The sequence below is a fragment of the Eurosta solidaginis genome, chromosome 1 (assembly GCF_040869045.1).
Source record: "Eurosta solidaginis isolate ZX-2024a chromosome 1, ASM4086904v1, whole genome shotgun sequence".
NCBI lineage: Eukaryota > Metazoa > Arthropoda > Insecta > Diptera > Tephritidae > Eurosta > Eurosta solidaginis.
Window position 1 is genome coordinate 291,458,445 of NC_090319.1, and position 22,633 is coordinate 291,481,077.

The 22,633-nt window shown below is 38.7% G+C and overlaps 1 protein-coding gene across 1 annotated transcript in view; it reads right to left on the reverse strand.

The window, feature by feature from the left end:
• Nucleotides 1-22,633, reverse strand: part of side-III (sidestep III) — a 733,037-nt gene that overhangs the window by 151,529 nt on the left and 558,875 nt on the right. Inside the window, exons 8-9 of the mRNA XM_067767231.1 lie at nucleotides 9,457-9,602; nucleotides 9,133-9,283 (exon numbers count right to left, since the gene is read on the reverse strand). Coding sequence (XP_067623332.1) covers nucleotides 9,133-9,283; nucleotides 9,457-9,602 — 297 coding nt within the window. The remainder of the gene's footprint in view (nucleotides 1-9,132; nucleotides 9,284-9,456; nucleotides 9,603-22,633) is intronic.

Sequence of the window (22,633 nt, forward strand, 5' to 3'; positions counted from 1 at the left end):
TTATTCTGGATAAATTTAAGAAAAGATTAAATCATACATTTAGCAATCCTCAATGAAAAACCAATACGAATAAATGTCGATAGATTTATGTCATATCATAAAACAATTATTTTTCTTTGTCATAGTACCCAAAATTTCCTAATAGTGCACTCTTAATCCCCATAAATATTATTAATAAATATTCATTTTTTTTATAGATTATGTAAGGCAATAATTCACCATCACCTACCTTCAACCCACCCTTCACCGTGCGACAATTCATTTAAAATTCTATTCCTGAATCATTTCCTCTGCTTATTTATAATTTGTTCGTCTTCCCCTCGGTATGTTTGTCACACCATACAATTCATTTTTTATAACCGTTTGCAAAGAAATAAATAAAACTTACATAGCTTTAGCAACCGATTTGCTAAATATATACATACATACATATGTACATATGCTTGTTTGTAAATATGTAGAAAACAGAATGATAGACGGTGGTCGTATAGGTTACTTTTCGCACGCCTCAGGATCTTCCGTTTTCCAATAGAATGTATGTAGGTAAATATTTAGCTAAGTTTTTTTTTTTTAATTTTTGCACCCTCTTTGAAAGGATTTCTCGCATTCTATTTTGTTCATACTATCATATATTTTCCATTTAAGTCAACATTTCAATAAATTTATGCTTATGTAAAAAAAATTTAGTTATGACAACTCTATTGAAAATCGCACTCTTTCACATACATACTAAAATATACATTTATATATATATATATATATATACTGAACGCCTCCAATTCCACACATACACAATTTTTCTATTTGATACGAGTGACAATGAAAACCCGTCATTTGTTTCGTAATTTCCTAGCATGCCGAAATCATTTAAGTTTTTCTTTCTGTTTGCGCCTTTGCCTTTGTATTAAGGGAGTCCAAAAATCTACCAGTATGTGTGTTTGCTTGGAGAAAGTTAGAGACCTACACACCTTTGACTTCCAAAATAAAACTAAGTACTCGCACGCTGCTATTGATAGACAAATTTGATACGTCTAGATCCATTTCCAGCCCAAATACTTTTCGCAAATTTCTGGAAGTTTGATGTTTTTTAATCTGGGAAAAACAAAGCATGGAATTTTTATATCCATGAACATAAAAAAATGTGTACTTGGAAATAAAAAATGATTTGTAAGTATAATTTTTTTGTTTTTTCGAATTTCAAGAGTTCCCGATCTTGCGCCTTCTTTTATCGTTTGAGTCACTGAGCGGTCGAATAAATGTACTCAAATTTTCTGCATATAAAATGCTGTTGTTGTTGTTGTAGCAGGGCATATAAAATGCTCTTTATTAGCAGCACTACTATGGTATAAGATCTTCAAAATATATTCGCATACTTCGCTTGTAACATGTTAAAATCAGAACGATTGATTATTTTCCAGACTGTTCTGATTATATACTCCCACTTGACGCGCAAGGCCTTCCCGATTAGTTGCTTACACACTAATTTCTCGCATATCTGTGCATCTCATATTTGCTGTTGGTTTCTATGTACATGTGTGAGTTTGTCGCTTGCGCTCTTTCTTGCTGTGTGCATGTGTGTGTAATGTCGTCTACGCTCTAAGCTGTTGTGTAAATGTGTGCACAGCTGATGTGTCGAAATTGCTTGTATTTATTTATTTATTTTTTTTTTCCGCTCCAAACGCTGCTAGTCTTTCCAAATGAACCGACCCTATTTTTATGTGGCTTCCCAATTTTTGATATGTGGTAGACGACATAGTTGCTCCATTTAACATCTTTGTATGGGCCTCCCCAGTTAAAATCAAATTTTTATAGAAAAAATCTTTCTGGCGTTGAGAGCTGTATAGCCGAACCAAGTCTCCTTCGAGCAAACGTTTCGATTTTTTTGTCCTTTTCGTACAAGTTTTTCATCTTACGACTCATGCTTCTAGTGCGTTGCCTCACAATCTGTTGTTTGGCCAATGGAGTACATCGAAGAGTTTGATGGATTGGCTTTGCATTTTTCGTACTGGCTGGAAACCACTTTTTTTTGTTTTTTGGAAGTTCTTCGTTAAGATGCATCCATTTAAGTTTGTCAATGCCAATGTCTCAACCGATCTACTGCTTTCTATTTCTGTTTACTGTTAAACCCTTTGATACAGCCGAAGTTAAGGGATACACCCTTGTACTAAGAAGTCCACTCGTAATACGACTTCATCAACAATCTGCGCCACAATGAAACTGTGTAAAATTTTGACCTTGCCAATTACGACTTCACGTGTCACTTTTCCCTGGATTTGGTTGTACTCAACTTTGACCCTTTGCATTGTTTCTCTGTGTAATGGGTTTATTCTTCTTGTGATTAAATCAAATCGGATTATGGCATTAGCTGTACCCGTATCTACAGTCAGTAAACGCCCTTTTCCATCCTAATTTCCTCCGGCAGTGGCAAATAGAACACGATTTCGCAGAAGCAAAACAGATTTTCTTAAAGGTAGGAATGAGTTTTGAAGAGTGGCAGTGATCGTTTCAGGTAGAACATAGCTTTGAAAAAGTTCTATGTTTTTTTAGGGTTGAATATATCAAAAAATTTAAACTCTTGTACTATTTTGACTCCAGGTTCAGGTTGACCGGGTCGAAACATTGGTGAAATTATAATCCTGTTTTTCTTAAAGAATTAATTTGGATTTTTGTCGACTTGTCGTATGGCAGAAAAAGGAGTTTTTCGCAATTTTACGCACGAATTAGGGATCGTCAATCCATATTTATACTAATTGATATTACATAAAAGCAATAATTCCTCGGACACATCTAACTATTTCTCAACAAAAAGTGCGGTTTCTCATAAAAATTAGCCTTTTTCTCAAATACATTTGCCCTTTTGTCAAAAAAATTTGCCTGTTTCTCATATACAATTGCCCTTTCTTCAGGATGGTAGCGTGCTCCGCCTACCACACCGAATGCTATGGGTTCACACCCCGGACAAAGCAACATCAAAATTTTAGAAATAAGGTTGTTCAATTAGAAGAAAATATTTCTAAGCGGGTCGCCATTCGGGAGCGTTTGGCAAGCACTCCGAATGTATTTCTGCCTCGCGCCTTACATTTATTTTTATCTTTTATTTTTTTTTTTATAATAAGAAGCTGTATGAGCTATACGCTGATGTGAATATTCTTATGAACAAAAACGCTCCGACCAAGAGAGTATTTCAATCACATACGTTTTTTGGAAACAGATGAAGGAAAACCTCTATTTGGTTGGATGAGTTGTAGTGAAAAGACTTGATCTCACTAGCTGCTCACAAAACTGGAATAGCTGGCGTAATCTCTTTATCTTTATTTTTTGGTAAATTGAAATTATCTCAAATACCTTTGCACTTTTCTCAAACTCATTTGCCTATTTCGCTAATAAATTTGAACTTTTAACTTTTTCATTTGTCCATTTCACAAATACATTTGCTTCTTTCTGGAATACCGTTGACCTTTTTTCAATTTTATTTATTTCAGATTTTCTAAAATACATTTTTTGTTTCTCAAATACAGTTGAAAAAGGTGCATTTGTAAAAATTTCGATTTGCCTCTCTTAACTAACGTTTTTGGATTGCCCTGATGGGAATCTGTTTATTTGTAAAGCGTATGTTGTGTATAGCTGCTGACAATTTCGTTAGCTTTTTACTGTTTTGCTGTCGGCGAGTTTTGACATGTTTGCGGTTTAGATAATAATCGAAAGTGAAATTTATTGCTGCCTCTATTATGTCAGAAGGTATAGTATTGTTTTAATATACAACATTTTTATTAGTGCATTTTGTATAGCAAATAATTTCCAATTTCGTATTGAAAGTTTTTCGATTTATTTAAATTGCAAATAATTGACAACCATACAATTTGAACATTCCGGTATTTATTTTTAGTAATGGTGTGTAGAAACAAAAATAACTTTTTTATTTAAGTTATTCAATGAGGATTTAACTTGTGAAAGCAAAATGGAGTGTGTGTATCCAGCTAGATATTGTTGCTGTTGCTCAATCGGTATGCCCACTTGGAAGAGTGTCAAGATTGGTGTTCACCAACGTTTAATCGTCGCAGTGGTAGTAAGCTGTTGATTAACGAACAACGAGGTAAGACGTATGCACACAAATTGGTTAACAGTCAAATATTAATAACACCAGCAAAAAACCTCTCTTATAAATGAGGTTCTTTTTAGAAGCGTTAGGTTTTCAGAGCATTTGAATAAATTTTTGTTTTCATGTACAATGTGTTGGACATACATTTGTCATTTTATTATTAAGTCTTGATCGATATTATTGATCTCTTATCTACCACATGATATGATCTGTAATGATAATGACTTGTAACTTCCGAGTAATTTGTTAATCTGTTTTAAGCGATAATTATGTTTTGATTATGTTTCTTTATAGATGACGTTGAGGGCCCGGAGAAGCACCTTCAATGCACAGAATTGACTTCGTCGATAAAAAAATTAGTTTAAGTTGTTTTATTAATTTAAGGGATTACGTTTCTCGCGAACCTCTGCTGCTCGCGAGATTATCGTATCTCAAAATACATACTCGCAAGTCTCTCGAGCTTTTCCACATATAATTTGGTCACTGTATGGAATATATTTATGCACTCATCTGATTTTTATATTAACTTTGATTGGATAACGGTTGGTTGTACAGGTATAAAGGAATCGATATAGATATAGACTTCCATATATCAAAATCATCAGTATCGAAAAAAAATATGATTGAGCCATGTCCGTCCATCCGTCCGTCCGTTAGCACGATAACTTGAGTAAATATTGAGATATCTTCGCCAAATTTGGTACACTAGCTTATCTGGACCCAGAATAGATTGGTATTGAAAATTAGCGAAATCGGATGATAACGACGCCCACTTTTATATATATAAAATTTTGGAAAACACAAAAACCTTATAATTTAGTAAATGATACACTTAGAATGTTCAAATTTGACACATGGACTGATATTGAGACTCTTGATAAAAATTGATAAAAAAATTTTAAAATGGGCGTGGCACCGCTTACTTGTGATAAAATCTATTTTACAAATATTATTAATCATAAATCAAAAATCGTTAAACCTATCGTAACAAAATTCGGTAGAGAAGTTGCCTTTACTATAAGGGATACTTTGAAGAAAAATTAACGAAATCGGTTAAGGATCACGCACATTTTTATATAAAAGATCTTTAAAAGGGTCGCGGACGAATAAAATAAGCTTTATCTTAGCAAAAAGAGCTTTATATCAATGGTATTTCATTTCCCAAGTGGATTTATAACAATAAAGAGGAAAAACTTCAAATTTAAAAAGATAGGCGTGGCACCGCCCCTTTTACGACTAAGCAATTTTCTATGTTTCGGGAGCCATAACTCGAAAAAAGATTAACGGATCGTAATAAAATTGAAAAAGATTTTCCCTATAGCAGGAAATATTTCTAAGACAATTGGACGAGATCGGTTAAAGATCACGCCCATTTTTATATAAAAGATTTTTAAAAGGGTCGTAGATGAAAATAATATTCTATATCTTAGCGTAAAATAGTTTTGAATCAATGATATTTCACTTATCAAGATTTATTGTAAGAGAAATGGGGAGAAATTTTTTTAAACGGTGTATGTAGAAAAGTAATTTATCTGAAATGAAATGTAGGTACAATTGAAGCTCACGCTGAGTATATAATGTTCGGTTACACCCGAGCTTAGATACTTTTACTTTTTTTACTTGTGTTTTTTATTCGTTATATTGTCTTTCCAGTGATAATTCACACAAAACATATGTATGTATATTAATTTGTTCATAATTTTTTTGCTTTATCGAGTAATCGGTTTCTCGCGAGCTTCTTGAAATACTCATAAACCAAGCGAGCTTCTCGACTTTCAATTTAATCGAGACTTGCGATAATTGTTTTCTTATAGAATCTCGAGAATTCGTCAGCTAACTTTTTGAGAGACATACCTTGTAATTTTTATACTCAGTTGAGCAGAGCTCACAGAGTGTATTAAATTTAATTGGATAACGGGTGGTTGTACAGGTATAAAGGAATCGAGTTAGATATAGACTTCCATATATCAAAATCATCAGTATCGAAAAAAAATTTGATTGAGCCATGTCCGTCCGTCCGTCAACACGATAAATTTAGTAAATTTTAAGGTATCTTGATGAAATTTGGTATGTAGGTTCCTGCGCATTCATCTCAGTTCGCTATTTAAAATGAATGATATCGGACTATACCACGCCAACTTTTTCGATATCGAAAAACCGAAAAAGTGCGATAATTCATTACCAAAGACGGATAAAGCAATGAAACTAGGTAGGTGAGTTGAACTTATGACGCAGAATATAAAACTAATAAAATTTTGGACAATGGGCGTGGCACCGCCAACTTTTAAAAGAAGGTAATTTTAAAGTTTTGCAAGCTGTAATTTGGCAGTCGTTGAAGATATCGTGATGAAATTTGGCACTAACGTTAATCCTATTACTATATGTATGCTTCGTAACAATTAGCAAAATCGGAGAACGACCACGCCCACTTTAAAAAAAAAATTTAAATTCAAATTTTAACAAAAAAGTTAATATCTTTACAGTATATAAGTAAATTTTTTGAACATTAATGATATGGTGCAACAATATACAAAAATAAAATAAAATTTCAAAATGGGCATGGCTCCGCCCTTTTTCGTTTAATTTGTCTAGGATACTTTTAATGCCATAAGTCGAACAAAAATTGACCAATCCTTGTGAAATTTGGTAGTGGCTTAGATTCTAGGACGATAACTGGTTTCTGTGAAAATTGGCGAAATCGGTTGAAGCCACGCCCAGTTTTATACACAGTCGACCCTCTGTCCTTCCCCTCGGCCGTTAACACGATAACTTGAGCAAAATTCGATATATCTTTACTAACCTTAGCCCACGTACTTATCTGAACTCACTTTGTATTGGTATAAAAAATGGGCGAAATCCGAATATATACCACGCCCACAAACTACGAAAAACGAAAAAAATGCCATAATTCTATCCGAAATATGAAAAAAGGGATGAAAGATGGTAACTGGATTGGTTTGTTGACGCAAAATAAAACTTTAGAAAAAACTTTGTAAAATAGTGTGACACCTACTATATTAAGTAAAAGAAAATGAAAGAGTTAAGCAGGGCGAAATCAAAAGCCCTTGGAATTTTGGCAGGAATACTGTTCGTGGTATTACATATATAAATAAATTAGCGGTACCCGACAGATGATGTTCTGGGTCACCCTGGTCCATATTTTGTTCGATATCTCGAAAACGCCTTCACATATACAACTACCACCATTCCCTTTTAAAACCCCCATTAATACATTTAGTTTGATACCCATAGCGAACAAACAAAATTCTAGAGTCACCCCCGGACCACCTTTATGGCGGTTTCTCGAAAAGGCCTCCCCTCCACCTATAGAACTAAGGCCTACTCCATTTTAAAATACTCATTAACACCTTTCATTTGATACCCATATCGTTCAAACAAATTCTAGAGTCACCCCTGGTCCACCTTTATGGCGATATCTCGAAAAGGCCTCCCCTCCACCTATAGAACTAAGGCCTACTCCATTTTAAAATACTCATTAACACCTTTCATTTGATACCCATATCGTACAAACACATTATAGAGACATCCCTGGTTCACTTTTATGGCGATATCTCGAAAAGGCGTCCACCTATAGAACTAAGGCCCACTCCCTTTTAAAAAACTCATTAACACCTTTCATTTGATACCCATATCGTACAAACAAATTCTAGAGTCACCACTGGTCCACCTTTATGGCGATATCGCTAAATGGCGTCTACTTATAGAACTATGGCCCACTCCCTCTTAATATACTCTAATACCTTCCATTTGATACACATGTCATACAAACATATTCCAGGGTTACCCTAGGTCAATTTTCCTACATGGTGGTTTTCCCTTATTTTGTCTCCATAGCTCTCAGCTGAGTATGTAATGTTCGCTTACACCCGAACTTAGCCTTCCTTACTTGTTTATACTAAAATTGATTAGGCTACAAAACAGCATAATCCAAAAAATGTAAAATATAATGTTGGAAACTTCAAAATAAAAAATTCGAGAATTTCGAAAAATTACTTCGATTTATCGATTTTAATTTTTTTCTTAAATTATGCAAAATAAAAAAGAGCATTGTCGACGAAATTAGATTAAAATATTTCCACTGCTATTATAGTGTTCGCAACTGTATACATTCTTCTGTGCGTTTGCATGTCAATGAACTCCTCAAGGGGTTTTGAAAATTTCGTAGATTCACAATTTTTTATTTTTCAGAAGCGGTTTTTCTTCGGACAGTGGTACTTTGTCAAACGTGAGTAGTTGTCGGGATCGGAAAGCTTTTTCAAAACCGGGTACTTTTTAAGAATCGATTACGTTTCGATACGTCCTTTTTAAAAACTGCATACTTTTTCGTAGCTGGGTGAGGCCGTCTCAAGTGAGCATCGCATTTACCAAGTGTTCGAATAACCAAAACATTTTTCTATATGCTATGAACATAACATGCGAAGTGTAGTATTGGAAGCGGCGGATGCACTCGGACATATAACGTTATTATAAGGAACCTATTGCTGGGCCCCCTTTTTTTCAGAAATAAAAATATAATTGAATACCACATAATTTACTGTCATTTAATTTTTTTTTCAGAGGCGCAAAAGTTAGTTATATAATAATTTGTTTATAACAATTAATGTTATTTAACAAAAAAAAATTTAATTTGTGTATAAAAAAAATACAAAATTATAGTGCATTGTTCTATAAATGTCAGAAAAAAAATTATTAAAATCGGTTCAGTAGTTTCTGAGAAAAAAATTTTTGACCGATTTGATGCGACAAAATTCAATTGGTTATAAAAATTTAACGGTAAAAAATTTCGAGAAAAAAATTAACAGGATTTCCTACCCTTTTATAAGGCTTTAATGTGAAAAAAATGTGTTTGGTTATTCGAACACTTGGTAACTGCGATGCTCACTTGAGATGGCCTCACCCAGCTGGTAAATTTCTAGATTTCTATTTTAAAATAACCAGATAATTTTTTAGAACCGGATACTTTTTTGAATCAGCTATATTTTAACCAATGAAATTTTACATTTTTTACTTACACATCACATTCAGCATAAGCGAATCTTCAATTGCCGAATTTTGTAAGCGTGGATTAGAACCTTCACATTTCAGCATTGTACCATCGTCATCAGGTTGCGGATGAAATGATAGAGTTGAGAAGACCTTTCCGTTATTATGCTTTGTAGTTAGCTAAGATTAAAGTACGAAAAGAAGATGTCATTTCATTTCATAGTGATAAGTGCCTTAAAAGTAAAAACGATTTATATACAAATTAATGTATATATCTATAGAATTTTTGAGTTATGCTTCTCAAAAAAAAATTTTTTTTAAACATTGTTGATTTATTCATTCTTTTAACTTACCGTTCCCCTTTTAAAAGGCCTATTGTTTTGTGTCCAACGTATCTCTGTGTCGGGTACTGAACCAGCTACTACGCAAGTTAAATTATACTGAGTGCCAGATGAGAAGACTTTTGGTTTGTTTGTAAGACTGACAGATGTTGGTTTCACTACAAGAATTGTAAAAGTAATATTTAAAATGTTACAAAATTAAAACGCTTTGGTTTTGGAAGAACAAAATGTACTATATTAATACTTTGGGTTTGAGTATACTTAGTTGGTGGTATTTGACAATGTTCGAAAAATATGTTTTTTGTTTACTTAATTTCGAACAATTAGCTTTTTGTCTACATTATAAATTTTTCAGTAGTTTGATTTATTTCAATATTAAATAACAATAATAATATCATGCAATGAATAAAATATCAAATAAGTTAATTACACAAAACAATGACCCACTAACGCACGACTGGTTACACAAAAATGGCCAGCACTGTGTACATCAGCTCTGATTTTTATTTATAACTGAGCTTGTAAGGTGAAAGGAAGGGATTATTCAACCGAATCCTGATATAAGGAACCAAATCATCAAAATACGGTATTATTTAAAACTTTTGTGAAATAGGACGGGTCAAAGCGGCAGACGAGCTGGGTCGCACTATACCTAGCAGTCGATATAGGGTGTTGAAAGCGATAATTGTATACATCTTGTCGTTTTAATGACTTTGAACAGAGATGAGCTTGCCGATCATGATTCTAGATGTTTCCGGAAGACTCCGTGGTACCTTTTTGCGTAAAGTGGGTAGGTCCCAACTTCTAAAAATTCTACGCAAATATACTAACCATTTTTAAGTACGGAACCTTTTCGGAAGTTTCTCTTAGAGCTAAAGTCTTAAAAATTGTTACTATATAAGTTAGAAATTTTACCTTATTCTCCAAGTCACAAGGTGGTCATACGACCAAGATGAACAACTCATTACCTGAATGTAATAAGGAGGATGTAAAGAGGAGGACTGAGTCGCAATCCAAGGACGACAAATACGAATTAAGCGATGCGTCGGACTCGGGGAGCGAGAGTAGTGCTGATTCAATGAACTCCGTGTTGGAGAAGCACACAAATGAAAACGGAGTAGAAGAGTGGAGAAGGGTACGGAGCAGAGGAAGTAAAAGAGCTCTCTCGCAGTACCGTGCAGCACTAAGAATTGTACAACGCTTGGGAGCAGTGGTCGACCCAACAGAAGTGGAGATCGAGCGCTTGGAATGGGCCCATGAAGCGGTAGAAGTAGGTCGAAGGCAGTTCAAAAGGTTTGCTGCGAGAAACCCTCGGTTCTGCAACCGGTACGAGGAGGAAGAAGCGTCGAATGGCAGAATGAAGAGGCAACGTTCGGCAGAAGGCAACAAGCCTGCTTTCAAGAGGCAGAAAGGACCCAGTCCTAGAGCCGCGAGGCAGGGCAGTCGCATAGACAAGACAAGTAGGCCCAAAGCTGTAAGACAGATGGGTTCCAATAGCGAGGTAGCAACTACCTCGAAAGCTGCCAGTCAGAGGGAAGTTCCAACTACGGAAGTAGGAGATAAGCCAAAGGGAGGTAACGCTAAGACTCCGGCTTTCTCGGAGGCGCTAAAGGGAGTTAACGCGAAGACTCCGGTGTTCTCGGAGGTTCTAAAGGGAGATAACACTAAGACTCCTGCTTTTCCCGAGAAGATGAGTGATGTGGCAAAGCAGTCACTGACTGTGGCGCTGGTTGATCGTAGCAGTCCGTTCGGACAAATGACTACTGAAAGGTGGAGATCTGTGGAAAGGGAGCTTATTAGCTTAATGCTTAAGATGATGCGGGAACAACCAAGTAAGCCCCTTCCAACCTTTGATTCGGGGGGATGGTATAATGGTGTGAAGATGATAGCGTGCGACAACATCGCGAGCTTGCGGTGGCTGGAGGAAGTCGTTCCAAACCTCCAAAGGCAAGGCACGAACGCGCGGTTTGAGGGGGTGGATAAAGCGCAAATCCCCACGGTACCAAAAGTTAAGGTATGGATACCATGCGTGATGAAGTCGGAGGATACACTGCGACTTCTGCAGAATCAGAATCCGAACATACCGACACAGGATTGGAAGGTACTTACTGTATCTCGGCCTACCGAGGATGGTCAGTTCTACATCTTCCAAATAAACAAGCAGGCGGAAGATATTTTGTACACGCAGCTTGGCAAAATGTCCTTTGGCACTGGCAAAATTTACATGCGACTCAGGAAAAGAAGTCCCGAGGATAGAAATCCTAACACGCTGGAAGTGGGCGAAGTCGAAAAGGACCTCAGAAGCCTAAGGGAAAAAAGACAGGTGGAGGTCCCCGACGTCACCACGAACGTGCTAGAAGAGGACCAACCGCTAAATGGTGCTGTGACTCGCACAGAGGAACACACGGCACAACATTCACGAGGGGCTGAAGGGGGCCTCGAATACTCTAAACCAAAAGGGCAAGAGGAGGACGACGACGTCAAGACGAAGGTGCTGGAGGGGGACAAAGAGCCCAATGGTGCTGCGAGTCCTACAGATAAACCTCCAACACAGTAAAGTGGCATCGAGCGAACTCCTCCTAACCCTTGAGGAGGATTCGTTTGACGTGGCGCTGATCCAGGAGCCGTGGCTCTCATCGGGAGGAAGGGTTTCTGGACTTAGCGCGCGCGGGTTTGGCGTTTACTACGCACAAACGGAAGGACGGGTGCGAGCTGTAGTAATGGTAAGGAAACAGCTGCATTCATATATGCTGCCTAATTACACCACCGAGGATCTCGTAGCGGTGGCCGTTGAGCAAAAGAATAAGCAGGCATTTATCCTGGCGTCCTGCTACATGGCCCATGCTGCGGAGGTTCCACCGATGGAGTGCAAAAGGCTAGTACAGGAGGAAGGGCGCAAAGGGCGGTTGGTCATAGGCGCAGATGCAAATGCGCACCACAATGCGTGGGGAGGAGCAGATACGAACGAGAGAGGCGAATCTCTATTTTGTTACATCCTGCAAACCAATTTGCAGATATCCAACAGGGGAAATGTTCCTACATACATTGGTCCAACATCCAGCAATGTTCTGGATATTACATTGAGCTCCGAGCGTGATATATCAAGGTATGATTGGATGGTTCTCGATAGACCATCCTTCTCCGACCATGCGTATATAAGCTTCAGCATCCCACTAAAGAGGGTAGAGAAGGGAGGAACCTTTAGAAACCCTAGGGCAACGAATTGGACTAAATTCCAGAAACATGTAGAAACGAAACTGGGACAACCCAAAGAGGTTGCTAATGTAGAGGAACTGGAGGAGTCGAATGAATTCCTAACAAGGACGCTTATGACTGCGTATAACAAAGCTTGCCGTCTAAGAAGATTCAGAGGAAAAGCAAAGCCGCCATGGTGGAGCAATGAGCTGAGTCTTCTAAGAAGACAGGTAAAAGAAATGTTTAAACTCGCAAAGACCGCGGAAAGCGAAGCGTGTCGGGACGAGTACAGGGATCTACTGAGGATCTACAAGCGTGAAATTACCAGGGCGAAGAGAAACTCATGGAAAAGTTTCTGCACGGACATAGAGTGCTCCAGTGAAACAGCACGGTTGAAAAAAGTCCTAGCAAAGGGAAACATAGTCCAGGGACTAATAAAGAAAGAGAACGGGGAATGGTCACGTGATAGTGAGGAATCCCTTGAGGTGCTTCTCGATACACATTTCCCATCGGGAGACGGTTTAGAAGAACCAGCAGACATCACTCACACTTCGATCACGGAGCTAGTGGTGCCGGGCTTGGTGACCGATACCAAGATCGAGTGGGCAGTGAAAACGTTTTCTAAGTTTAAATCGCCGGGCCCAGATGGTATATTCCCGGCCATGCTACAATTCTCAAGCAGGGCGGTCGTGGAATGGCTTAAAATAATATTCGATGGGTGCATAAGACTGAATCATGTTCCGCACTCTTGGAGAACTGCTCGTGTAGCTTTTCTACCAAAGGCGGGGAAGATCGGTCACGTGTATCCCAAAGACTATAGACCCACTAGCTTAACATCATTTCTGCTCAAAACCTTTGAGAGGCTGATAGATGTGTACATAAAGTCCAACGTGGATGGAAAGCTGCTCTCCACAACACAGCATACGTACACCAAAGGCAAGTCGGTAGACACCGCATTGCATAGGGTGGTAATAAGCATAGAGAAATCCCTGGAATATAAGGAGTATGCTCTAGGAGTATTCTTGGACATTGCCGGGGCTTTCAATAATGTTGCAAAATGGGCGATTATGGATGGTCTTAATTACATTAAAGTACATCCTGCCTTAATCAGATGGATCGGCTGCATGTTAAATTGCAGAAAGATTACATCACAATGGGGATTGTACGAGGTCACGAAATCAGTGGACAGGGGCACGCCGCAGGGAGGGGTGCTATCACCTCTGCTGTGGACACTGGTCATCAACCAACTGCTCAGGCAATTCGATGAGGGACCCGTAAAACTTACGGCTTACGCAGATGACGTTGCAATTGTCATAAGTGGAAAATGCCTTCCAACGATTAGTTCTTTGATGGATCGGGCGCTTCGGGATATTCATACCTGGGCATCTAATGTCGGGCTGAAAGTCAATGCGGAGAAGACGGATATGGTCTTGTTTACAAAGAGGTACAAGGTCCCAAATTGGACCAGGCCTAAGTTAGGAGCGGTGAGCTTACAGGAGAAACCTTGCACAAAATATCTAGGAATCATCCTAGACAGTAAGCTGTCATGGAAGCTCAACGTGGAGGAGAGGGTCAAGAAGGCCTCAACGGCACTCTATGCATGTAAAAGAATGCTGGGGTGTACGTGGGGCCTATCGCCCTCTCTTTCTCATTGGGTTTTTACAGCGATTGTAAGCCCTATTCTATACTATGGAGTTCTTGTTTGGTGGAAAGCCACACAAAAAACAACATACCTCAAAAAATTAGAGGGGGTATGCAGACTATCGATGCTTTGCATTACGGGAGCCCTGAAAACAACCCCGACGGCTGCACTGTATGCCATTCTGCACATTCCACCTGTAGACCTGGTAGCAAAGAGCAAAGCATTAACGACCGCAACCAGGCTCGGTGCTTCGGGGCAGCTTGAGCGCCGACCATATGGCCATAGTAGTATAGCGTCCTCAGTCACAAGACGAACAGACTACATGATTCCCTACCTGCACTTTGAGGGAGATCTTAAGGCCACAATAGAGGTGGACGGTTGGCGCAAGGGTGCGCAAATGGCGGACGAGGCGATACATGTGTACACCGATGGTTCCAAAATAGTGGAAGGAGTAGGGTCTGCGGTATACTGCGCTGATCCGGAATTAAGCAGATCCTACAGGCTGCCGGATTACTGTAGCGTTTTCCAAGCGGAAATATTAGCCGTAACCAAAGCAGTAGAAACCCTGGAAGAGAATAGCTTAAGCTGCAACCGTGTTAACTTTTATATTGACAGTCAAGCAGCAATTAAGGCAATAATCTCGCATAGCACAGCATCTAAATGCGTGTTAGAGTGTAAGCAGTCTCTGGAGAGAATCGGGACAGGGAGAAGCATACATCTATATTGGGTCCCAGGGCATATGGGAATAGATGGGAATGAAAAAGCGGACGAATTAGCTAAAAAGGGCGCATCCCTTGAAGCTTGCTCCGTAGACGTCCCAATTAGATTGGGCGAGATTAAGCGAAGGCGAGAGGTGCACATGATCGACCAAGCAGAAAAGGCGTGGGTTCAAGCGCGGGGCTGTAAAGTGTCGAAGATTATGTGTAGGTCTTACAACCTTAGACTAACACAGTTGCTTCTATCATTAAAAAGAGAGGACTGTAGACTCATGACGGGTATTCTGACTGGACACTGCCTTCTGGCGTCACATGCCTTTAAATTAGGCTTGGTCAGTGATAGCAGGTGTAGGAAGTGCTGGTTGGAGGAGGAAACGATCGAGCACGTTCTGTGCTCGTGCCCTGCAGTTGCCAGGCTAAGACTCCAGCTATTAGGAGTGATACAGCTGTCAGATCTAGAAGCAGCAAGTGGCTTAAGTCCTAGGAAGCTTCTAGTATTTGCGAAGAGGACGGAGTTATTTTATAACATAGGTCCTGGTTTTTGATAGGGTTTTTCAGTTTGGTCGTTAAACCAAACTTCTGGTAACACTACGGACTCAATCAGTCTATGTGAGGTCCTCATGGACCGGCCAGTTCAACCTACCTACCTCCAAGTCACAAAATTGTGACTAATATATTTGCACGTTTTCAATAAAACAAGCACACGCAATAACTAGAGTCGGTAGTGAGTTATGAATTCTTAATGAAAATAGTTTTTGAAAACCAATAGTGATTCGCGAAATTTTAGGGGTTTCTTGTTTGAGGTAAAATATTGATCACGTTGTTTTTGAACCCTACATCTCCAACAATAACAATAAAGGCAAATACAAAATCTAGCAGGAAAACAGTTAGAAAAGCGGGAAAGGATTTTCAAAATATGAATTGGAAAGCATATACTCCAAGAAGGATGAGACAAATGCCGAGTTATTATCCATCCATTTAAGATTGGCAGACCAACTACCTCCGACTACATTAATGGAATCACGCATTAAGACAGAGGTCGATCAGGAACTACAACAAAAATACACGTCGCTGGACCAGAAATTGGACAAGCTGGCCGGACGAAGAGAAGATAACCAAAACCAAAAAACTCACCAGTTTCATGACAAGTTCGTTAAACTTACAACAGTGGCCATTATCAAGGAAGAGGCACAACTTCTCAAAAGGGCCTGAAGCACAATATCATGGACCTAAATGCAGTAAGAAAAACGGAACAGGCGATTGTAGATGCGGAGATCGCAATATCATTGAAACCACAAGAAGAACAGGAGCACGCAAGAAACATGTGCAGGGAAATAATAAAAAAGAGGTGAAAGCACAAGAAGAACAAACATATAATACAGAGGAGAAAACAATAAATAATATATGGCATAAACTAAGGAAAAACAATATTGTTGCAACGAAAGCGGACAAAGGAAACATCACTGTGCTGATCGAAAAGAGAGATATATATGCAAAACCGAAGATCTCATGGAGGAAATGAAATGTCGCAGAATAGGAGAGGATCCCACAGATGAATACCAAAAACAAACCAAAGTTGCTAAAAAAAAAAAAGTGCAACAAATATAGTAGATTCTAACATGGCACATATATTGGTCCAAATGAACCCTTCGGCTCCTCCACTGATTGCGCTACCAAAAATCTACAAGCCGGACACGCCAATGAGGCCCATCACTAATTTTAAATCGGCACCATGTGACAAACTTTCCAAATATTTAAAAACGATATTGAAAGATACTCTGGAGCTAAGGAACGAATATGCAATAGCTAACACAACAGAACTAATAGAGAAACTTGAGATCGTAGAGCTAACAAAGACCAGCAAATTGATATCTTTTGACATAAAAGATTTATACCCATCAATACCACTCTCGGAGACTTTGGACATAGTTAGCTCAACAATAGTACATAACACAAAAAAAAGTGAAAAGTATGCAAATCACAAATACGCTAAGAACCACTTTACGTCAAAACTGTTTTGAATTCAACAATAAAATATATAGACAAACAAACGGTCTTAGAATGGGAAGCCTCACACCGGCAATTCTTATGGAAGTGTTCATACAAAATCTGGAAGATAAGTACATACAGGAGCTGAAGTCCAAATTAGGCGTGTCATTTTATGGTAGATTCGTGGATGACATAATATGCGTTTTAACTACTAATAACAGAGAGCTTGTACTGGAGTACCTCAACAAGTAGCATGGAAATATAAAATTTACAATGGAAACCGAAAAAGACGGAGGAATCATCTATCTAGACCTCACGACAAATATTGATAAAGAAGCCAAAAGATTTAACTATGACATATATAGGAAGCCAACGGCCACTGACACAATATTACACCTCAAATCACCCCCAACAGCATAAAAATGCAGCATTAAAGCATTTGGTACATAGACTTGAAAGAACACCTCTTACACAAGTGGCATATAAGAGAGAACTTGAGGTCATATATAATATCGATGCAAACAACGGATATAAAAAAATAACTAGTAGATAAACTCAGAAGGACAAATGGAGAACCAAAAATAAATAATGAAAAGGAAAATAATAGCTGGACGACTTTTACATATACTGGAAAAGCAACATAAAAATTGGCAAACTTCTTTAAAAAATACAACATTAACACAGCATTCAAAACATCGAACAATCTAACTCAGAGGATCCCTTTAGCAGCCACGGTGTATACAAGCTTACCTGTGGATGCCAGCATAGTTGCATAGGACAAACAGGACGGCAAATATGAACGAGGTTCAGAGAACATACTAGAGATTACAACAAAAAAATACGGAATCCAAACATTATACCCGAGTCTAACTTCGCGAATCACATGGTCGAGAGTGAATGTTCCCCGGCAAACTTCAATAAAACAGTTAGGGTTTTTCACATACAAGCAAAAGGCCGACGTCTCAACGTACTCGAAAACATGGAAATCTACAAACAGAAAACATTCGACGGTAGAATAATAAACGAAAAGATAAACACAATTTCTGACACAATATTCGAGCCTTTAAAGCTTGTTTACAAGAAACAAAGTAATCACAGAAGTGCAACAGACAAACACACAACAACTAATAAACACAAAACAATTAACGCACCAAAACAACAAACCCACAAAAAAGGTCAAACGATTAAAATTACGGATTTTTACCTGCCCTAATCAGCCACACAAATCGATCAGTAAAAACCACCCTTGGTACATATAACTAAATATACACAAGCATCAATTTTGACAATACCTGCTCATGTACCTACGAACTATAAATACAGGACAAACGACAACAACAGATCAGAACGAAAATCGACACTGATGATGGCACAACGCCGAAACCGGTTTGTCTCAAAACCAAATTTGACAAGGGATGACGGAATATCGTTCCGATGTACATCATTTAACCACCCTGTCGGCAAATCAACAAAACAAAATAAGTTTGAATAATACGATGTAAAGAGATCAGAAGAAAAAAATATAGAAACAACAAAATATAGAAACAATAAAAACCCATTTATTTTGCAGGTAGGATCTTACATTTAGTTGTCTTTGACTGCAATATTGTCTTGCCAGGTAAAGGCTTTTTAGCAGTTTGCTGTACTCATGGTACCACTACGCTACCTGCCTTATATTCCTCTTGTCCGACTAGTGTATTCAGGTCCTCTTTTTATACTCAGTTGAGCAGAGCTCACAGAGTATATTAAGTTTGATTGGATAACGGTTGGTTGTACATATATAAAGGAATCGAGATAGATATAGACCTCCATATATCAAAATAATCAGGATCGAAAAAAAATTTGATTGAGCCATGTCCGTCCGTCCGTCCGTCCGTCCGTCCGCCCGTTAACACGATAACTTGAGTAAATTTTGAGGTATCTTGATGAAATTTGGTATGTAGGTTCCTGAGCACTCATCTCAGATCGCTATTTAAAATGAACGATATCGGACTATAACCACGCCCACTTTTTCGATATCGAAAATTTCGAAAAACCGAAAAAATGCGATAATTCATTTCCAAAGGCGGTTAAAGCGATGAAACTTGGTAGATGGGTTGACGTTATGACGCAGAATAGAAAACTAGTAAGACTTTGGACAATGGGCGTGGCTCCGCCCACTTTTACAAGAAGGTAATTTAAAAGTTTTGCAAGCTGTAATTTGGCAGTCGTTGAAGATATCATGATGAAATTTGGCAGGAACGGTACTACTATTACTATATATGTGCTAAATAAAAATTAGCAAAATTGGATGAAGAACACGCCCACTTTTTAAAAAAATTTTTTTTTAAATTCAAATTTCAACAAAAAAGTTAATATCTTTACTGTATATAAGTAAATTAATTCAAAATTCAACTCCAGTAATGATATGATGCAACAAAATCCAAAAATAAAAGAAAATTTCAAAATGGGCGTGGCTCCGCCCATTTTCATTTAGTTTGTCTAGAATACTTTTAATGCCATAAGTCGAACAAAAATTTACCAATCCTTCTCAAATTTGGTAGGAGCATAGATTCTGCGACGGTAACTGTTCTCTGTGAAAATGGGCGAAATCGGTGGAAGCCACGCCCAGTTTTTATACACAGTCCACCGTCTGTCCTTCCGCTCGGCCGTTAACACAATAACTTGAGCAAAAACCGATATATCTTTACTAAACTTAGCCCACGTACTTATCTGAACTCACTTTATCATGGTATAAAAAATGGCCGAAATCCGACCATAACCACGCCCACTTTATCGATATCGAATATTACGAAAAATGAAAAAAATGCCATAATTCTATACCAACTACGAAAAAAGAGATGAAACATGGTAACTGGATTGGTTTATTGACGCAAAATATAACTTTGGAAAAAACTTTGTAAAATGGGTGTGACACCTACCATATTAAGTAGAAGAAAATGAAAAAGTTCTACAAGGCGAAATCAACAGCCCTTGGAATCTTGGCAGGAATACTGTTAGTGGTATTGCATATATAAATAAATTAGCAGTACCCGACAGATGATTTTCTGGATCACCTGGTCCACATTTTGGTCGATATCGCGAGAACGCCTTCACATATACATCTAAGGGCCACTCGCTTTTAAAACCCTCATTAATACTTTTAATTTGATATCCATATCGTACAAACACATTCTAGAATCACCCTGGCCCACCCTAATGGCGATATCTCGAAAAGGCGTCCACCTATAGACCTAATGCCCACTCCCTCTTAAAATTCTCAGTAACACCTTTCGTTTGATACCCATATCGTACAAACATTCTAGAGTCACCCCTGGCCCACCCTAATGGCGATATCTCGAAAAGGCGACCACCTATATACCTAATGTCCACTCACTCTTAAAATGCTCAGTAACACCTTTCGTTTGATACCCATATCGTACAAACATTCTAGAGTCACCCCTGGCCCACCCTAATGGCGATATATCGAAAAGGCGTCCACCTATAGACCTAATGCCCACTCCCTCTTAAAATGCTCAGTAACACCTTTCGTTTGATACCCATATCGTACAAACATTCTACAGTCACCCCTGGCCCACCCTAATGGCGATATCTCGAAAAGGCGTCCACATATAGACCTAATGCCCACTCCCTCCTAAAATGCTCAGTAACACCTTTCGTTTGATACCCATATCGTACAAACATTGTAGAGTCACCCTTGGTCCACCTTTATGGCGATATCTCGAAAAGGCGTCCACCTATAGAACTAAGGATTACTCCCTTTTAAAATACTCATTACCACCTTTCATTTGATACCCATATCGTACAAACACATTCTAGAGTCACCCTGGCCCACCCTAATGGCGATATCTCGAAAAGGCGTCCACCTATAGACCTAATGCCCACTCCCTCTTAAAATGCTCAGTAACAGCTTTCGTTTGATACCCATATCGTACAAACATTCTAGAGTCACCCCTGGCCCACCCTAATGGCGATATCTCGAAAAGGCGTCCACCTATAGACCTAATGCCCACTCCCTCTTAAAATGCTCAGTAACACCTCTCGTTTGATATCCATATCGTACAAACATTCTAGAGTCACCCTTGGTCCACCTTTATGGCGATATCTCGAAAAGGCGTCCACCTATAGAACTAAGGATTACTCCCTTTTAAAATACTCATTACCACCTTTCATTTTGTACCCATATCGTACAAAAACATTCTAGAGTCACCCCTTTCCCACCCTAATGGCGATATCTCGAAAAGGCGTCCACCTATAGACCTAATGCCCACTCCCTCTTAAAATGCTCAGTAACACCTTTCGTTTGATACCCATATCGTACAAACATTCTAGAGTCACCCATGGCTCACCCTAATGGCGATATCTCGAAAAGGCGTCCACCTATAGACCTAATGCCCACTCCATCTTAAAATGATCAGTAACACCTTTCGTTTGATACCCATATCGTACAAACACATTCTAGAGTCACCCCTGGCCCACCCTAATGACGATACCTCGAAAAGGCGTCCACCTATAGACCTTATGCCCACTTCCTCTTAAAATGCTCAGTAGCACCTTTCGTTTGATACCCATATCGTACAAACATTCTAGAGTCACCATTGGTCCACCTTTATGGCGATATCTCGAAAAGGCGTCCACCTATAGAACTAAGGATTACTCCCTTTTAAAATACTCATTACCATCTTTCATTTGATACCCATATCATACAAACACATTCTAGAGTCACCCCTGGCCCACCCTAATGGCGACATTTCGAAAAGGCGTGCACCTATAGACCTAATGCCCACTCCCTCTTAAAATGCTCAGTAACACCTTTCGTTTGATACCCATATCGTACAAACATTCTAGAGTCACCCTGGCCCACCCTAATGGCGATATCTCGAAAAGGCGTCCACCTATAGACCTAATGCCCACTCCCTCTTAAAATGCTCAGTAACACCTTTCGTTTGATATCCATATCGTACAAACATTCTAGAGTCACCCTTGGTCCACCTTTATGGCGATATCTCGAAAAGGCGTCCACCTATAGACCTCATGCACACTTCCTCTTAAAATGCTCAGTAGCACCTTTCGTTTGATACCCATATCGTACAAACATTCTAGAGTCACCATTGGTCCACCTTTATGGCGATATCTCGAAACCGCGTCCACCTATGGAACTAAGGATCACTGCTTTTCAAAATATTCATTAACAGCTTTCATTTGATACCCATATCGTACAAACATATTCTAGAGTCACCCCTGGTCCACCTTTATGGCGATTTCTCGAAAAGGCGTTCACCTATAGAACTAAAGCCCATTCCCTTTTAAAATACTCATTATCACCTTTCATTTGATACCCATATCGTACAAACACATTCTAGAGTCAGCCCTGGTCCACCTTTATGGCGATTTCCCTAAATGGCGTCCATCCATAGAACTATGGCCTACTCTCTCTTAAAATACTCTTTAATACCTTCCATTTGATACACATGTCATAAAACCACATTCCAGGGTTACCCTAGGTTCATTTTCCTACATGGTGATTTTCCTTATTTTGTCTCCATAGCTCTCAACTGAGTATGTAATGTTCGGTTACACCCGAACTTAGCCTTCCTTACTTGTTTAAATAAAGGAACTTCGGCTTTTCACATATTCCACTTTAGTA